This window comes from Micropterus salmoides, unplaced genomic scaffold (assembly GCF_014851395.1).
Source record: "Micropterus salmoides isolate LMB-PRFRI ecotype aquatic unplaced genomic scaffold, ASM1485139v1 Ms_hic_scaffold_18, whole genome shotgun sequence".
Lineage (NCBI taxonomy): Eukaryota > Metazoa > Chordata > Actinopteri > Centrarchiformes > Centrarchidae > Micropterus > Micropterus salmoides.
The window spans coordinates 21,700,311-21,720,064 of NW_024040928.1; the positions used below are offsets into that span (position 1 = coordinate 21,700,311).

Genomic DNA, 19,754 nt, shown 5'->3' on the forward strand with positions numbered 1-19,754 from the left:
GTTTTGTAAATTAAACACAGAAACTTATTTACTTATCTTACTCACTTATTTTTGCAATTTCCAATAGATTATCCATCTCCATAACGCAAAGATTAAAGATGCACTTATTTAGATTTAATGTTTACAGCATTGTTGACATTTTCTCATTGATAGGAACATTAGTATTCAACCACTGCCTTCCTTTGCACTCATGCAGTCACGTCTCAGTAAGAGATAAATCATAAAAGTGCAGTAAAATCTTAATTAAAACCATGGCATATAAACTAATCGACTTTTTTTTGCAACTACTTTCAATCTCACTTTTAAATGTGTGTGCATGTTTCATCATCTCATCACCTGGCGTTTGACAGACTCGGGCAGTGACTTCTCCAGCAGACCTTTAACTGGCGGTTTGCATTCTTTTGTCTCCTCCTCTCCCGCCTCCACGGCTTTCTCCTCGTTCTTGCTCACTTCCTCTTTCTCCCCTCCGACAGCCACTTCATCCCCCTTGACCTCTTCACCCTCCTTGGCCTCTCCGAACACGTTGGGATCAATCAGGAGGAGAATCAGTCTCACCTCTTCACTGGTTAGGACTCCCATGATTAACAGCGTTCCAATCAGCTTCAGGATGGGGACGAACTGGTACTCCACACTGCCGCCTACTGGGTCTCGAATGTGCGTGCCTCCACCCTGCACAGCCTCAGTGAGCATGCTGATGGCTTTCTCTTTAAGGATGCCCAGAGGGATCTGGGGGCTGTAGAGGTACTGGTGGTGCTTTGTGTTGATGATGCCGACGGGGGAGAAGTTGACCCGAGGTTTGAGTGAGGTGCTCAGGCCAACGCCAGGCAGCGAGTGCCGCTTGGACTCGTCAGGGAACAACTTGATGGAGCGAGTCTCATCCGTCACAGGGATGATGAACTCGTTGTTCATCATCAGGCGAGCCTCCTTTGCTGTCTCAAGATGGATGCTGGCAATGAGAAGAAGAATTAGTTCAATCATCACACACATCTGGAGGCATTGGCTAACGCACATAAATAAATAACCAATCAGTATTCTAGGTCTAGGTTTAAAAATATCTTTCCCTATGTGGTATAAAACTTGCAATTGGTAATATCTATACAGCCTCTCAGCAAAAAATTACCATAATAAATCTGTGGGAGGTGACAGGGTTGTTGATCAATACCAATGAATCAGCGATTAGCTAGCTGCTGTTAGTCTGAAACTCTGTGTGGCCCAAAATCTAAGACTTGAAACAAAACTCCCCACACACAAGGATGTTAACATCCTCCAGTAATAATTGAAGTACAGGGTTGGGGAGTAACATGTAACGGCGTTATGTAACCAGGATACAAAAATAAAGTAACTGTAATCCGTTATAGTACAGAAAAAACTGACGTAATCAGATTACAGGTACATTTTGTAAACATGGGGATTACACATAGGGGATTTGTCGCAGGAATTGATGGCCAGCATACACCCTGTCATTGCAGACTCTGTGCAGACTGATTCCAGCTCCCAGAGTATGAACACGGAAGCCAGTGTGACACCAAAATCAAGATCAGATTCTGTGACCCAAATGGGAAGTTAAGCGCCAGAGGCTGAGTTGACGACGTGAAGCGGTTGCAGTTTGGTTGGGTTTAGGCACCAAAAGTACTTGGTTATGGTTAGGAAAATATCGTCATTTGGGTGTAGTCACAGAATCTGATAGGTCACAGATTTTGGTGTTACACCGGGTACCCCTGCCCCTGGCCTGACAAACTCTAGTGCTTGAGTAAAGGTGTAAACCTAAATACACATTCCGGTGCTCCGAGTTCCCAGTACAGGCAGAGTAAACTAATTTGACCAATAGCTGCAGGCTAACTGAGTTAATTAGGTAATAGCAGCAGTTAGCTGACTTGCTACAGCAACAAGTAAAGACATCTGGTAACTCGTAAATCACAGAGTTGAGGCAGAGAAACTGGGAAGTGAGAAAGATAATATTTTCCATCAAATATGATCCAGTTTCAGTAAAATCATTGAATGGAGGTGTGCTTTCGTACAGTAAAGTTAATCAGTGGTGCCCGGAAACACTATTTTTCAGCAGCGTCATAACAATTAAGAAAGCTTTTAGTTGGACGCTAAATTAATACAGGCCCCCAGTGCAGGATGATTCATCAACATTTTAAAATCGTTTTCCAGGAAGTGACGCACACTAAAATATCATCAAACATACCTACAAAACAACATTTTTTGTCATTGATGGGCCAGATCCTGCCATATGAGGTATAGGCCTAGTACAAGGCATCATATAAAAACATTTAGGCCAAAACATCAATTTTGATTTCATGGGATTGGGATATTTTATAATTGTTGTATATTTCTCTAAAAATCCACCGAGCAGACAACGCATCTTTGATACTCTGTTGTCGTTATTTGCGTATTTGCTATTGAAGTAATCCAAAAGTAACTAAAATTGATCAGGTTACATTACTTTTAGTTTCTGGTACTTGGATTACTTTACTGATTACATTTTTTTTTTTTTTTTTTTTTTAACAAATAATTAGTAATTGTCTCGGATTACATTTTAAAGTAACACTCCCAACCCTGTGGAGGTAAGCATGATATCTTGAAAGCAGCAGGTGACATTAATATGATGATGTATGATTCGTCCCAATCATGTCTGTGAAGCTAAGTTGAGTTTACTGGCATTATGTGAAGAAAAGAGAGATTCAATTACACTGGATGTATGCAGGCAACACAAATATGTCACAGAGGCCTCATTAAGATTTATTATGACAAATTTCCCTTGTGGTCTTGTGTGCTGCTCCATCACTTTATCAGTTAATGGTGCTGGAGTTTATGTTATAATAAGTTATGATTCTATCATTGATCATCATTAGATTGTCTGAGAAAAAATATTGCCCTTTTTTTTGGTGCATGAAAGTTGACTTGACTTGCAACATTGTAGGCTTTCATTCGGTAGCACTGACAGGAGCATTTATTATTATCCCACAATAATTGATACTCTTCCATAACACAAATGCAGACAAAAAAAAGCCCATTTACTAAACCACAGGAAGGTAAAGATGAATGAAAAAACAAAGTTATCAATTACAATGAAAAAAGTCATTATCGGATTATGTTATATTTAAACCAACTACCACACCTGATCAAGACATTGTAGAAGCCCTCTCTCAGCAGGCCAGACAGGTACTGGTTGTCGATGGTGTAGAGGAGCTGTGACTGGTCCAAGTGGCTGCAGAGGGCGTGAGCAACGCGGGTGTTTCCCAGGGCACAGAGGGCACAGTACAGCTTCAGTGTGTGGTAGTGGAATTTTTTCAGGTCTTCATGCTCAGATAACTCCAGGATGTCCAAACACCTAGCAGAAAGCAGAAAAAGTGTACACACTCCAGGTGGCCAATAAGATATTTATTGTTTTTACCAAAGGAACTAGGAGATGCAACGACATATGCTGTGATATGATTTGTCTACCTGCAGAGATTTTTCCACACCATGGTAGCTATCCCCTTTAATGTTTCTTGGTGTACTAAGTAGTTGTGGCCAGTTTTGCATTTAAGTGATTTTTGCAACAATGTGAAGAAGTTTCTTCTATCTTCTTCTATCTGTTGGGTATTTAATTCACTTAACAGTGGAAACAGAGGAAAAAAGGCAGACATTCCCATCTGGTTACTTGTGGTGATTTTAAACTTACTTGGATAACTATGACCTGGATGACTGAGAACCTTCACAGACATTTGATTACTTCTTCATAAATAGTTGACTAAACAATCTTGACTGAAGGTATAATTACTTTTTCATTTTCTATTTAATGATAAAAGGATTATATCGATATTGCACACTCCTAAGAGGAACAAACAAACTCCATAACTGCTGGCATTATCAATAGTAATCACCAAATCATCCCCATGTAAACTTTGAGAAGATGGTGAACCTACAGTATACAACCACACAATGAATAAACAGATCAAACACCATGCGTGACACGAGTTTATGGGTCATGTGGTCTTAATATACTACATATTTGCACTGTCAACAATGTCATTTGTGTGAGGCAGAGACAATTAATCATCTCAACCATGGTGTTACATACTGCGATTACCAAGATATTCAGTCATTTGCTTTTCATTGGCTGGGCTCTAAACACATTGTGCGACTGAACCAGTCATATGCTGCAGGTGAAGGAGTTTATGTTTTAAGGCTACATTACTGTCTATCTACATCACAATCCTTGTTGCAGACCTGTTCTCCTCAGGGATATGTACGGCCATCATCTGCAGCGGTTCCAGACACTGGACCACCCAGCCGTGCCTCTCGCTGACCCGAGCAGTCTCCACATTGAGGAAGGTGTTTGGCATCCGGCTCCACAGCACGGCCACAATAGTCTGCACATCCAGTCGTGGCGGGCACTGCGGCACTGGGTTCCTGTGCTCGCTCTTAAATATGGCAGACGAGAGCGGCATTGCATCCTGGGAGCAGAGGGAGAGGACGGAGAGAATGTGAAAGAGGAAAGATAATATTCAGTGAAGAAAACACTTGGATGAATGGATAGTCCATGTATCTTTGGTTTTAATATTACACTTTCTTGAATAAACACTTTGATTCTAAAAACACTTCTAAGTGATTTAAATATGTGGTGCCTGAGGGATCCTTAGCGAAATAAAGTAAAATAAAGAAGAGTGACTTCATTAATATTCATCCACAATTATCATCCTTATATCATCCCAAGTCATGCATATATATAAAAATATGTATTTTATTATAGTTTAATTTTAAGTTTTACTTTAGTACAGACAGAGCTTAATATTTAATAAATGACAGCAAAATCCAATAGTGGTCACAGAGTTGCAATTGTTTTACTATTTGAGGATGAGTGACATTAGAAATGAACGATGCTCCATACAAAATTGTTGTAAATATAGGGTGAGCTATTGATTACTGTAAATAAGGTTAAGGGTATTATAGTACTAGTTAATGAGCAAGATTAAAATTGTTTAAAACTTTCTATTTGTTCTGGCAATACCAACATCCACTATTACACACCACACCATGTTCAAGCATTGCATATTGTTAGATTTAAAAAGAAGACAAACCTTGATCTTGACAAATTCCATCTGGAAGAGGTTTGCACTAGTGGGGCGTACAAACACCGCTGGGAAGAGCTTGGTATTTGGCTCAACCTAGAAGTCATCAACATCATAGATTTAATAATGCATCAAAATGAAACAAAAGTGCAGCGTTACTGTATGACTGGAGATGAAGTGAACCCTTAGTGGAATGTAAAGTAATTCTTATTGTGCTCTTCTAGCGTCTGTTCTTGGCGGCCAAGTCAGCAAATGTCAAAAGGCTTTTAACCTTTAAGCCTATGGATTAGCTGGGTTTTTTTTTAAATCCACAAGTACCAGTTGGTGTATTGATGACCATCAAAGACAAAAGTTAAATACAAAGAGACCAGATAAACAACCGGAGCTCTGAAGCCGTAACAGGACAAGGAGCTTTTCATCAAGTTAAAAGCCTCTTCGATTCCCTTTACAACTAAATCAAGGAGAGGAAAGAAGAGAGAAAATGGGAGACAACAAAGATAAAGACGAGAACGAGACGTGGATGATTAAAGCCTATCGAGGCATAATTTCGATGTCTAGTCAGGTATTCAATATGACGCGTTAAAAACCTGAGATCAGCGAGGCAAGACGAGGATTACTGAGCAGATGTCTGTCTTTGTTAAGACTATGGAATAGAAAACCAATGAGAATTCAGCTGTATCATTATCTAACTGTCTTTCTGAAGGTTGAATTTAAAGCAGTGCAAACTAATCTACATAACCTGAGGGGAAGATAGAAGGGAAGATCTTTTGAGTGTATGCGGGCAACACAAATATGTCTCAGTGGCATCATCCCAAAGATTTAATACAACAAAACCACTCAAAAGTTCTCAATCTCTGAATGTAATGGTTATGGAGCTGAGTGTTGAGGAGTAATAACCCAACATTCAACTAATTTTATTTTGCTTTTCAGATGGATGGGAAACACTAAATCTTTATGCCAACTTAGAGTATTCTTAGAGGAGCTATAATTTTATGAAAACAATGACACATTGAGGCTGACTGTCCTTGTGCGTTAGTCCTCTGTGCCCTATTACTGTGCTTTTATTCTTATGTACCTGATATGTTGTGGACATCTCCTTGCCATTGGCAGTGAAAGAGACAAGGCCAGTGGCCAGGTCGACCAGACAGCCGATCTCCAGGTCAGAGGTGGAGCGGCTGGAGGAGGACAGGCCGGCAACATCCGCTCCACACACCATGTAGCAGTTACTCCTTTGGACGCTGCAACAACAAAAGCAGAAAGTGAGCATGGCAGGTAAAGATGAGCATCCACAGGACAACAAAGTCGTGATGTGACACATTCATTGATCTATGCTGACTTGTGACTCTTGCCTCATTCATATTCATTCTGTTAGACACAGAAGCTCTCGTCCCCATTTACTCCCTTGAATACTGAATGAGAATGGAAATAAATATAATGTAAAAAATAAGTCAATACGTCTTATTTATGCCATTCCATGGTAAATGTATGGCTTATGGGAAATTTGGAAGATTAGCATACTGTTTAAAATTATTAACAGTAATTTATATAGGGCTGACTAGGAACCATTTAAATGATGATATAGGTATTGTGTTGTTTTTTTGGTTGTATAAAGTCGCCTTGTCACCTGGACTCCTAAATCTTTATATCAAACACCAAAATGGAAAAAAAGTTTGACTTTATATTATATTATCCTTCACATATATATTTCTATATATCTATATCTAGACATATGTGTCTGCTTTGAGTTCGTTCTTCTTGTAATGTCAAAAAAATAAACTGAAGCACTGCAAATCGATTCTGGTAAGAGCATGTCACCTAATGAGCAATGTGAAGTAAAATCTGTGAAGTGTTTTCAGGGAGTGATTATTGAAAAGTTGATGAAAAACAGTTTCATCATTAAAGACAAAATCATTTTATTAACTTAAACCTTTATTTCAGATGTTACGATTGGAAATGTTTGTGTTGTTTATTGACAGTAATTTGCTAATTGGAGTAAGCCTGTGAAACAACATGATTGAAGTTGCTTGTTCCTTTTCTTGCAATAGTGTATGGGTTTCCATGCAGGCAGAGCGTCATTCCTTTGCAATGGTATCTCTACATCTTTCAGCTTTTTACATTCTCTTGCATCACTTATACTTTTACTTCAACCTTGGCCTTTAGTACACTAACACAATGGAAAATGTTTTGTAGTGGGAAAGAAAAATGCAATGCAAGATAATGGATAAGGTATTGTATGAAAACACAAAAGTATCACAAGGAAAATAATTTGTGAAAAACACTATTCACAGCGTACTTAGTGGCTCTGTACAGAACAAGATTTACACTGTGGCCCTTAAAGTAATAATACGTAAGATTTTCATTTAAATAAATATCTATTTAGTCACTATCGGTTGTCAAATAAAGTAACTGATGGCCCACTGATAAAGTCCTTACATTTGCAGTTTTACAAACAGGGTGTAGGTGGTAAAAATACTGTATTAAGTTACTTGTCTACAAAACAAAAACGGTAATTTCTATCATTTTTTTAACAGCGGATCAGTTTGAAATATCGCAGGGAGTATTGGAACAAGAAGGAGCAGCCGCAGTGAGCTGAACCTCACAACTTGTCAGCGAGGTAACTCCTTCCACTGTGCACTTCTGTTTACAGACTCAGGCTGTGTGCACAATGAAGGAAAATGGCCAATTACTGCCTAGCTTCTTTATTAAATGACAACAGTTAGTTTTGCTGCCCCAAGAATTCTGGTACCTGTATTAATTAACCACACTTACTGTTAGGCCTTCCACCAACCAAATCAACCAGGAAAGAGATTTTAAGGATTACAACTTTAAACAATATTGCATGACCTTACCTAAATTACTGTAAGGAACTGTTTTTTGAAATTCCCAGATGCAGCATGATTTCCTCACAGAAGCCAGCAAATCCGCTGCCTCCCCAGTCTACATTACACCTCTCCATGTTTCATAACTCCAGATATATAAAAAAAAAAGCATAGAGCTTGCCTCTCATGGACCCGGCCCCTTTCATCTCCCAGGGTGACTGTGACGGTTCGTGTCTTGCTGAGGCCGAAGTTCTTGCTATGGTAATGATAGTCCGGAGTTACCCAGCCCACCCACACTGACGCAGGGTCCTGCCCGGCAAACACTCTCACTGCATGGTAGTACTGCCATAAAAAACAAAGAGCACAATAGGTTACCCTAAGTGAAAAGAGAGCAGGGAATATAAAGATAGTTTTGCAGATGCCATCTGTATCTTGAAAAGGTGGGTTCATTTACAGTTGTTATGCTTCCGTAGTCAACAGTTCCATCTTCTTTTGGAGGATGGCTGCAGAGACAAAAACACAGCTGGAGGTTGTAAGAGCAACAAAGTGATCTTAGAGAAAACATCTTCATTTTTTTGTATTACACTTGTCAGGCAGAGCAAATAAGTGCAAAGTGAGACAAAATTATCAAATTGATGAATCTGACATTGCTACTTTAAAAAGGCACTGTTCAAGAAAACATTTTCATTGCTGGTCCTTCATTATTCTCTCTTATTTGAATCACAACAGTGCTTTCCACTACCGTTCCAGTGTGCCGTTGATGTCTGACCTGAGTTTCAGTGATTCATCCAGTAACTTGTCTACAGAGTAGAACTCCACAGGCATGCTCAGTCTACAGTAGACCATGTCATTGTTGCTGTTCTGTGTGCCAAAAGTCTTATGTGTGACCTTGAGGCAGGGAGGGCTGTCTATAGTTCCATCAATCCTCGTCACCTGAGGAGTTAAGAATCAAAATCCAAAGAAGAAAATAGGATAAACATCTTTGTGTACATCGAAAACCAGCAGCACTGTTACAGCTACTTATGTATGCATGGAGCAAGCTAGAAACTGGCCAACCTCCAGTTACCATATTAATCAGTTGACACTGGTAACACGCAACTTTGATAATCAGTGGCTGAGAATCCTTGTTGCCATGAGCATACCAAGACAATACCAAAAACAATAAAAATCAAAATGCTTTTTTTTACCTCGATATGCATGTGGTCCTGGGGTACGTTGACAAATGTGGGAAGGCGCTTGCTGAACCACATGATGATGTCTCTGTTCATGTTGACAGCAAAGGGTTCAAAACCTTCCTGGAGACCACACATGGTGTAGTACTTTAAAGTGCTGGCGTCCTTGCCCAGGTTCATACGTCCGATCTGAGACATGCCCAGACTGCACACAGGGATGAAACCTAAAGGAGGGTAAAGGGACATTTATGGGTTTGCCAGGTAAATATTTATATCTAGACATGTCATCCCTCGTTGCAATGTGAGAGGTTCCTCCCTAAACAAAGTTGGAAAACCTTTATTTCATTTAATTAAAAGGTCACTGGAATGTTTTCCTAACACTAACAATGTGATATGTCTCTCTGCCCCAAGAGCAACAATTAATTAGTCTGGTCCCTTTTATAACCCTGGCAACAAAAAAGAATCTCAGGACACACATGCAGTCAAGGGTGTTCCTTAAGCCCTGCCCTCGTTGCCCTATTTACTCAAACACTAGGAAATAACAGGAATTCTGGTTAGAGAAATGAAATACAAGATATGTTTGTACGCAGACGACGTCTTAGTGACCTCACCTACCCTGACTCAAGTCTACCAAACTTGAAATTGAGTAAAAAATTGGGTTTCTACTCTATAAATAAAACTTCCATAAAGCAAAAACCATCTTATATTATTACTCACCACAAACATACAACACTTAATCAGAAAGTATGGAGTTCCAAATGGGAAAATAACAACACCAAGTACTAAGGGGTCCAAATACCAAAATACTTTTTTACTATTTCCACAATCATATATTCCTCCATTACAAAAACGAAATTAAAGCTGATGAGATTTTTACTACTTGGCATGCATAACCAAATAAATATAATAAAGATGAACATTTTACCAAAGTTGTTTTATCTTTTCCAATCTTTGTCAATAGAAATACCTCCTGAGCAGTTTAATAGGTGGAAAAGAATGATTACTGGATGTGGGGTTGTGATGTGCAATGGATAAGACACATGACTTTGGTGTGAGAGACCCGGGTTCAATTCCCACTGTGACCCATCCACCATTTTCCCGGAGCAAGACAGTTAACCCCTAGTTGCTCCAGAGGCGTGCAACCTCTGACATGTATAGCAATTGTAAGTTGCTTTTTGATAAAAGCTTCAGCTAAAATGTAAATGTGAAAAAAATGTGAAATGTACATGGACCACATTATAAGGTCATCTTTATCACATTACAGTTATCTAGGGAAAAAGGGGGAATGTCTCTTCCATGAGATATTTGGTTAATTGGTGTAACCCACATTATGTTGCAAAATGAAAAGAATTAGATCAGAGCCAATAACACATACCTATTTAATCACTATTAGACAAATAGAAATGTTGGACAAAGATCCCCCTCAATATCTGGTTTAGAAAATGCCACAAACTAAAACTGGAAAGACATGCACATGCAGTGCCTGGATGGGTGTCATATGACTTCAAACCTGCACAGCTGTGAATGTATAAATGTGCTAATAATTGAATGAACTGGTTACTACATCTTAATACAGTAGGGGATTAACAAGAATGTATTGTAGCTTTCCACTTGTGCATTTTGTCAACAACCAGTCTTTCTTTTTCCATCTGTGTAATAAATGTTAACTGTTAAATTATGGGAAGTATGCGTCAAGATGGACTTGTAAAGATCTGTCTTGCAGTACAATGAACTCCTCCCTTGAATTCAGGTTAATGTGAACTATATGGAAGTGGATGGACAGGCATGACCGTGACCCCTTGTGCACTACTCTGTGCTGCCTATCTGTTGTACCCTTCCCCTCAACATCTGTGTGGACCGACCCTTACTTGGATTCTGTTACCCTACCCCAATGATATATTTGATGTTAAACTGCACTGCTTTAGACCTGTTTTGCTTTATGTCTTCTTTCATAAACTCAATTACAATGTTTAAAAAACAATGCATATGCTTATTAGCCTTGAAAAACTTAAATTAGTGACTTGTCAGTTTGAAAACTGTCTATACGTCCTTCCCACATCAACTATAACAATTAATTTTTATCACCTAACTTTATTCCAATGTGACTCTCTCACCTGTCTTGTAATGAAGGATGGTTAATTTACAGAGTAATGGGCCAATGCCACAATGGACTTCATTAAATTGCAACATCATTAGCATTTTGTACTAGTTTTCTTTTTTTTTTGCCTCATGCTAATGGCCAAACATACCCAGTCATACCTCTGGAGATACTGTGGAGGAAACACACAGAATAAATGAATGAATTAGCACTAAAGTTCACTGGAGCATGGAGCCCTCACCATCCTCTGTCTCAAAGTCGGTGAAGCAAAGCTCAGAGCCCTTGTTGGTGATCAGGAGCTCTCCGTTCAAGGTGAAAATCATGGATTTGTCCTCCATGTTGATCATGCAACCAACCACGTCGCCCTTTTTCCAAGTAAGTCCAAAGTAGCGGCTGCCTGCGTGCATACGTCGAGCCTTAAAGAAAAAGAAAACATTTTTGCAGAATATGATCACGCTAATCAAACTCTTAAATTTAATCAAAATTATCCTACTGTATAGGCAGCAAAAACACTGCAGAATCAATCAACGGTAATATCGTTCTTGCTCTATTAAAGACATTTTCTATAAAAGGAAGCAAACAATTGGTCATTAACAATATATGTTTTTTAAATGTACTATATTTCTCCACCAAGATCTAAAATTATATAATATTGCACTGTCCACAAACTAAAAACAAAATTGTAAATGTTAAATATCTCTAATAATTTGTTGCAAGGCCAGTCATCTTCCCTTCCATCAATGGTACATAATAATGCAGCAAGAATGGAGAAATAATCTCTGCTGCTGAAGTGAAATAGTACAATATGTGCAAACAGAGCTGGTTTACCCTGTATCCATCGAAGACAAAGGCCTGGTCATCCCCTCCCAGTTCCACATCGGGCCTGCAGCCTGGTCTGGCCCAGCCAACCCTCATATCACCTCCAGTCACAGCCTCAAACTCAAAGTACCACCTTCCCGTCTTCACTGCATATGTCTGCTCCACGCGGAAGAGGCGGGTGGTCTCGATGCTCTGATCATCCAGCATATGGGCGCCTAGGGACAGGGAGAGACATGAAAAGTGTATGGTTTAACTTGATCTTGTTCATTAAATAACATCTGGCAAGTGAGGAAGGATATCTAGCTAATTTTAGGTTTACAGCGTCAATATCATATTGTAAAATTAGAGGCCAACTGATTAAAGCTATTGGTAATGTCACTAAATATGAAAATATGTAGCGCACTTAGTATTATATGATACTATTTAGTGCATACAAAATCCCAACAAACATCTTGATGGAGGGCAGGTCAACATGTAAGGAACTTTGTAAGGACTTTGAAAACTGTAGTGTTAAAATGCCAAAAGAAACTGTATAATATTTAGTACTACATTGTCCATAGCTGTAATATTAGTTCACAACAGTTTTCAAAAATACTGTTTGCCAAAATATCCCGATCTGAACTTGTGAAATGATTGTATATAGATTTCATAGGCCCACAAACCCTTTAAATGATTAATTTAGCCAAATAAATGAAACCAGGAGTTATAAAGGTTTTGTGCGACAGCATCATGTTCTTACCCTCCTGGTCTGGGGGGTCGATGTCATATCCATATCCAACCATGGTCCTGATGGCCTCTCTGAGACTGTCTCTGTTAGATTTCTTAGTGCGCTCGTCCAATAAAGCATATGGCACCAGGCGAGGATTACGCCTGCTCTTCAAATCCTGACACAAACAAGAAAGAGATGCTAATCCAACATAGGAAATGTCCAAGTAGAATAAAGATAAGCATATAATACAAATAAAATAAAAGTAGTTAACAAGTAATGTAGCATATATTTTTAGCATTTGAAGAAACAGTGAAACAATAACATACCTAATTTATTATTAACTATTAATTATACAAAAATGTAAAGACCAGACTAGTGTACTGCCAGTTCCTTTCTAAATGGAAAGAATAATGAGTTTTACCTGCTGGATGCCATAGGTCCATCCTTGTTTAATTCTGTCTTTGGCCCACACATTGTGTGCATTCTCGGCCAGTTTATCAACTAGAACCTCCTGACCTGCAGTCAGTTTCACGTCAGAGAGCTCCAGTGGCGCAGGCTTGTAACCATTAGACATCATGTAGCTGCAGAAGAAATATTACAAAAAAAAGGTAAAAACATATTTATTAACATCATGTTCCTATTTCCATAAACATCTTTTTTCCCCCCCAAATGTCCAATCTGTAATGTCTAAATGTACAACAATCAGACATTAAAGCTTGAACAAAAGGCCAGGGAATAACACGTCAGAATAATTTTCTAATTAAATACAAACAATACAAAGTAAATAACAAAAATGCTATAGTGACATCATGTGGTGTTTGGCAGCGTGTTCTCCATATGGTTCAGACACTCAACTGGAAAACAGTGGCAATTAAAACATTTTTACTGTTTTCAAAGAATCCTTGTAATGAAGATTATTAAAACAAAAAGTTCTCAGATAATGTGAAATTTGACTAACAATATAATTAATCTTGTCTTTTAGAGTTGGAAGACTTCAATCAAAGTAAGCAACAATGGCCTTCTTTAATCTTTATCTAAATCAATTCTGCAGTCTTTTCAAAACTTCTTATTTTCTTAAAAAATGTACAAGTGCTATAAATGTCGCTATCCCATAACATCTGGATGACTTCAAAAGGATTATATTACGTAAACTCCTATTTGTTTTTCTTGATATTCAAGAAACAGAAACTGTGATAAGAAAAGAAACTGCTAACTTACTCTTTGGGAAGTTTGATTCTCTTCAGATCTTCCTCAGCGTGAACATTGACCTGGGCAACATGGCATCCAAGAGCCAACAGGGTCCTGAGGACAAATTTAAAACAGAAAGCGAAATAAAGACCACAACTGACATCAATATTCAAGCCCCATTACACTTAGTTAAATGAATATGTTCCAGCCTTACTCAAGCAGAATTCATTGAGAGACTGCTACATTTTTAACACACCTCATTAGACATTGATACATCTCAGTCGATCAATAGTACACAGTAAATAGTAGCCGTGTAACAATAGGAGGAGACAGTAGGAACCCCAACAGTATGTAATTGACAAACTGCAAACTTGATTAAAGATCACTGTAACAAGAGGTTGCTTTATTGGGAAAAGCCAAATGTTTTTACAGAGAGATGATTCAGATTGCTCAAATAAGCTTTGGACCCAAGATTTCTTAAAAAAAAATCAATTCTGGAATTCACTCAGGAGATGAAAGTCATTACAAGCACTCCTTTAATCTGAGCCATAATCTGTTCCCGCACAGCATTCAGCAGGGACAAGAGGCAATTGCATGATTCCATGTGATTGGATTATTTAACGACCTCACGGCCTTACTTAAGAGTTTCACTGGACATCTGCAGGTTGTAGTTCCTTTCAGTTTCGGGCAGCTTGGTGAAATCTACAAGGCAAGGGTGCTGCCTCTTGTTGTCATCACGAACCTGAGGAGAAAGCAGCTGGGTGTCATTACTGTATGTTTCATGTCAACAAATGTGGAATCTTTTTCTTTCCTTGTCTTTTGGTCTTTGAGCCTGTCTATCCATAACTGCAAAAACACCCTTAAGGAAAATGTGATTAAGCGTGGCTCAGAAAATCAAAAACTGGACTGCAGCCGAATTTATCTGCAGTGGACGCAGATGCATTCTTGTTTATTCCCCACTTTGAGTAATTTAAGCCCCAGGTGTTGATTTTTTAATGAAGCAGAGATAAGCCTGTATCAGCTCAGAGAAGACAGTCACAGTGGCAGGAGGCTCAGCTTTCTGTGAATCGAAAGAGGAATTAACTGCTGCCCCCAGACTCTCAACAAGACACTGCCAGTTACTCTTTCTCTTATAATCTTCTGTTGACAAAGGTTAAATGGAACCGAGGTGCACAAAATGTATGAGTTATACACAGTTAAAGAAACATTACGTGTTATTTTTATCTTAAAATAACAGCTTCAAAATCATTTTGATCGTAGACGGATTTGTAATAGCGAGAACAGCGTCTCTGTCAATGCCACTCCGGCCCGGGGCGCCTGGTATATAGCACTATAAAACATTAATATTCCAGGCCGGAAATATATTGAGAATGGCGTAATGCTTTACGGCGCCACATCACACTAACAAAACTCTTCAGCAAGCAAGCTTTAAGAAGAAGCAAAGAGTAGACAATGTATAATGTAAGTTCTTTGGAAGAAGCTAGCTCGGTATTCTCAGTATGGATATCGCGGCAGAGGCTGCAAAGAGGGGTTAAGAAGATATCAGAGAAAGCGAGGGAAAGAGAGTGAGTGACCAAGCAAGAGACTGCATAGCTGAAAGGATGCAAGACAGATGCTGAGTTGGCCTTCTTGCTGTTGGACTAATAAGTAGTAATAACTTCATCTTCTTCTTAAGTCTTATTTAAGTTAGCCTGTGTTAACAAAATTGTCAGCTTGCTAGTTTTTGATCATAAAATAATCACAACACGGGTACAGCTGTCCTTATTTGCACCAGCTGTGAATTACAGTTACGGTAGGGGTGCCAAATCGCACATAAAAACAAACAAATCTTAAGCACAAAATAAAACATGAAGTAGCTGTTTGAACCTAATCATCGTTTAATTTTAGAATATATCTAAACTGATTATGAAAAAGTTAAATAAAATAGAACTAAAAATACAAAAATCCATAGAATTTGCAGAACAAATACTCTAGTATTTCTGAGCTGTAAACAGGTAAGCTTGTAAAAGTGTCTTTTTATAGCAGGAAACTTTTAGATACATGGAGACATAATATCCAGGTGAAAACTGGTTTAAACCCAATTCTTCTTTACAATGAGTAATTAACTGAATACTTGAGTTGATGTCAATTCTTGTTTACTCTCTTAGAAAAGGGTTTGATCCTACGATACTCTCCAGCACAGAGCGTCGTCTGTTTTTCTGCAGCTGTGTGTAGTAACAGGCCAATATTAGTAAACGTAAGCAGTAGTCAAACCACACTGCTGTCATGTACTTCAGATGACTGAGATATTAAAGTTAACAGGCCATTATAATGCATTTTACTGGAGAGGGCTCAAGTTGACCTTTGTCACTCACCGTTTCCAAATACACCCAGGGTGTTTCTGTGTGTTGATAACATGATGGATAGCAGTTTTACCTTGCCATAGGTCCAGCCCAGTTCAATCTTGTTCATCCCCCACAGTTCGTGGATGTTTTCTGCCAGCTTGTCTCGGACGTTGTCCAGGTGAGGGGGAAGAACAATCTGAAGAGAGATATGGGGAACAGATGGTACAGTTGGATAACAAGAATGCCAATGGGACAACAAGTGAAAACTGTTCTTGTTTTTTTCTCCTAAATATGCAAGTGTTAGATTCCTGGGAATTGTAGAAATCTCCACATTATTTAGGCTTTGTGATACTGAGGTAGCAAGTCTGCATTTATTTTGCATTTGTGCTTCAGGGCCACTGCAGAACTGAGTATTATGTAACAGGTGTGCAACACAAACTGAATTAATCTCATTTGAGAGATTCCTGAAACCTCCCGAAAGGCTTCAAAAACTTTTTAGAACTTTCTCTTCCTGAACAATCCTTAAAAAAATAATCAGCAATGTTGGCTGAAGTAAATTTTTCAACTGTCAATCTAAAGTAACAAAAACTCTGTATGATATAATCCTTTTAAAACTTCTTCAGGGTAAGAATCTTTGATCTAAATAATATACATTCCGAATATTAATGTAAAACTGAGTAGAGAAGGCCTTCACACCTAAAAAAAAAACTTCTTCATTTTAAAGCATAGGGAATTTACATATTTTGGTAATTTTCATAGTATAGCATAGTCATTTTCTTTGCTGTATCTTGAATTTACTGACTATAAAATCAAAACTTCCCTGACGGTACTGAACTCACCTGGCTGGTGTCAACAGGAGTGGGGATGAATGAGGCCTGAGAGAGGAACTGGGTGGTTCCCAGCAGGTCACGGACCCCCTCGTAGTCTCTCTTGTACTCCTTCACAGGCTCTACATGCATTTTCTCTTTGGGCAAGAGAGCCTCGTAGCACGGAGAGTAACCAGCGGGTGGCAGGAACTTGAAATCTCCATGGCGTCCACCCAACAGAAAACGAACCCTGAGATGAGAAGTCACATAACATTGCATGACGTTATGTAATAATACTCTGACTCTTAACTTCACCGTAGGTATTTTAAAAGTTTCTTTTTAGTTACTGAATTTTAAAACCTTCAAATACAATTTAGCAAACTCTCAAACACCTCTGCCATTACCTAACACCAGGGCTGAAGTGGAGAGTTAAGCCACCCAAAGGCAAGGATTATCTGCCTTTTCATAAATCTTTCCGCTACAAATTCATTTTGTACTTAGTAGCACCTAGTATCAATATTAATCAAGTTTTAAGAAGCCTGGAGATTTTTTCCTTTGGATAGTTTTTTTTTTTAAATCCCTGGTAGAATGTCAATGTTCAGTAATCCTTTAAATTAAAAACTATATCACTTCTTTATATATACATGGTTGTGGGCTGTGAAGCTGTAATCGCATCTCAAGTATAAAAATAGCCCCAGCAAAATATAAAAACAAGCACCTTTATTGGGAATGCTTACTTGACACCTGCAGAGAAGCTGACGACGGGGAAGAAGAATCCATCGGTGTTGAAGTCCTCGAACATGCCCTGGACAGGCTGACCGTTGATCCTGAAGGACATGCTGGGAGCGCCCAAATCCAGACAGCAGCTAATCACATCGTCTGAGTTCAGCAGGTGCTGGTTAATGGAGGCCACGGCCCTCGGGATTCGGCCTAGACAACATACCAGGCAGGAGACAGAGAGGAAGGATGGATGGTTGTTACGACTGCAGAGTCATTGTAAATGTAGGGCAGGATGATGGGCGAGGACAAGAGAGGGGAGCAGAGAGGTGGAGAGATGGGCGATGAGTGCTTTAAAAAGGGATGACATGAAATGGATGAGGGGAGGTGATGGGTCTTTCAATAGATTTGGAAGGAAAGAGAGTAGACAAGAGGGGGCATTCAAAAGGCCCTTAAGCATCAAGCCGGCAGTTTGGAAGCACAAACAACTGACTAGTTATTTCCTTATATGCAAGCAGAGAACATACCTGCAAGCAGCTGGCCTTCAGCTATGGGTTTAGTGTGTACAAATGTAAAGCATATGTACCAAAGTCCTTAGGAAAGCTCTATGGTGGACGTTATTTGAATTTCATACCTGTACATACATCCATACATTGCTCTCTCTATTTGCTCTAACTGTCCGCTTCTGTTTTCAGTATGTTCACATACACTGTATTATATCTGTATATTGTAACTCCACTGTAAGATACAGCATAACTGCACTCATCTGTAAAAACACGATATTTCTGCACTTCTGGTTAGATGTTAACCACATTTCATTAACACTGTACCTGTACACTGCATAATGACGATAAAGTTTAATCAAATCTAAATAAAATGTGCTAAACTCTGATTGATGCTTGGAGTTACAAGACATCGCCCTTTTTTCTCAATCACCCTCATAACCAGCCAGTAGTGCTGGTTTTATATGAGGGTCTCGTAAGATGCCTACCTGACCAGAGATGAAGTCCATCAAAGCTGTAAGAGTACAGGTCATCCCCGACACCGTTGCCCCCCCATCCCTCTCCTCCACCGGGGTACGGAGCGTAGCCTTTAGTGTTGGCCCAGCCTACCCTCAGGTGGGTCGGCTCTCCCGTTACAAAGTGGTCCACCTGATCAATCACCAGCTCAAAATACCACTTCTTATACTGAGCTGAACCGTCAGCCACGCCCAGGAAGATGTTTGGCCTCATACTGGAGGTAATAAGAGAGGAATAAGCTTTTATGACACAAAGCAAGTAGTACATTCTGTTAAACCCAAAAAGCCAAACTTGTGCTCCCATTTAGCACAGAGTAATGGCCCCAAATATCCTCCCATCAACCCACCCAAAACATCACTTGGTTGCTGACAGAATAATTGACATTTTGGCACAAGACACAAATATCTATATTAACATTTTAATCAGCTATCATAACAATGTAAAAAACATTTAAACCCCTAAACATGTATTCACATTTAGTTACAACTTGATGAATAAAACCATTAAAAGCTTTTCTCTTTCTATACCTTTGAACATCATTGACCAGTCGAGTCTGAAGCAGCAGGTCCCTCTTGGGAAGCAGGTTGTCACAGATCAGATTCTGATTGGCTCTCACTGCTACTCCATTACAAACACAGAGTGAACACAGGACATCCAGAATCTAAGAGAGAGAGAATGTGGAGATAACACAGACTCAGGCGTTTGTTATTACTCTCTTTAGTTTTATAAATGTGCAAATGAAGTTCATTCACACACTCTGAGATCCTCTGCAAGGCCATAGACTTGCAGCTGCCACTCATGATCAGCAGCTGTTGTTTACGTGGATGCCTGGTCCAATTTACTGGTTAAATATTAAGAGACAGACATCTGAACATGTAAAACAAATGTTGTTTGATATGAGGCATCAATCACAGTCATGACAAAGACTGAATTACATTTTTAACGTTCCAAGTTAGCTTGACTTTTGTTCAACAGTAATTGAGGTTTTATGAAATTAAATGTAAATCCTTTCTCAGGCTCAAA

The 19,754-nt window shown here is 39.1% G+C and overlaps 1 protein-coding gene across 1 annotated transcript in view; it reads right to left on the reverse strand.

Moving 5' to 3' along the window:
- Positions 1-19,754, reverse strand: part of ryr3 (ryanodine receptor 3) — a 139,843-nt gene that overhangs the window by 60,521 nt on the left and 59,568 nt on the right. Inside the window, exons 17-36 of the mRNA XM_038726240.1 lie at positions 19,259-19,392; positions 18,704-18,945; positions 17,733-17,925; positions 17,029-17,245; positions 16,281-16,385; positions 14,504-14,607; positions 13,896-13,979; positions 13,099-13,258; positions 12,708-12,852; positions 11,978-12,183; positions 11,391-11,565; positions 9,067-9,275; positions 8,649-8,812; positions 8,334-8,382; positions 8,061-8,221; positions 6,136-6,298; positions 5,070-5,156; positions 4,219-4,445; positions 3,125-3,337; positions 337-946 (exon numbers count right to left, since the gene is read on the reverse strand). Of these exons, the coding sequence (XP_038582168.1) occupies positions 337-946; positions 3,125-3,337; positions 4,219-4,445; positions 5,070-5,156; positions 6,136-6,298; positions 8,061-8,221; positions 8,334-8,382; positions 8,649-8,812; positions 9,067-9,275; positions 11,391-11,565; positions 11,978-12,183; positions 12,708-12,852; positions 13,099-13,258; positions 13,896-13,979; positions 14,504-14,607; positions 16,281-16,385; positions 17,029-17,245; positions 17,733-17,925; positions 18,704-18,945; positions 19,259-19,392 (3,648 nt within the window). The remainder of the gene's footprint in view (positions 1-336; positions 947-3,124; positions 3,338-4,218; positions 4,446-5,069; positions 5,157-6,135; positions 6,299-8,060; positions 8,222-8,333; positions 8,383-8,648; positions 8,813-9,066; positions 9,276-11,390; positions 11,566-11,977; positions 12,184-12,707; positions 12,853-13,098; positions 13,259-13,895; positions 13,980-14,503; positions 14,608-16,280; positions 16,386-17,028; positions 17,246-17,732; positions 17,926-18,703; positions 18,946-19,258; positions 19,393-19,754) is intronic.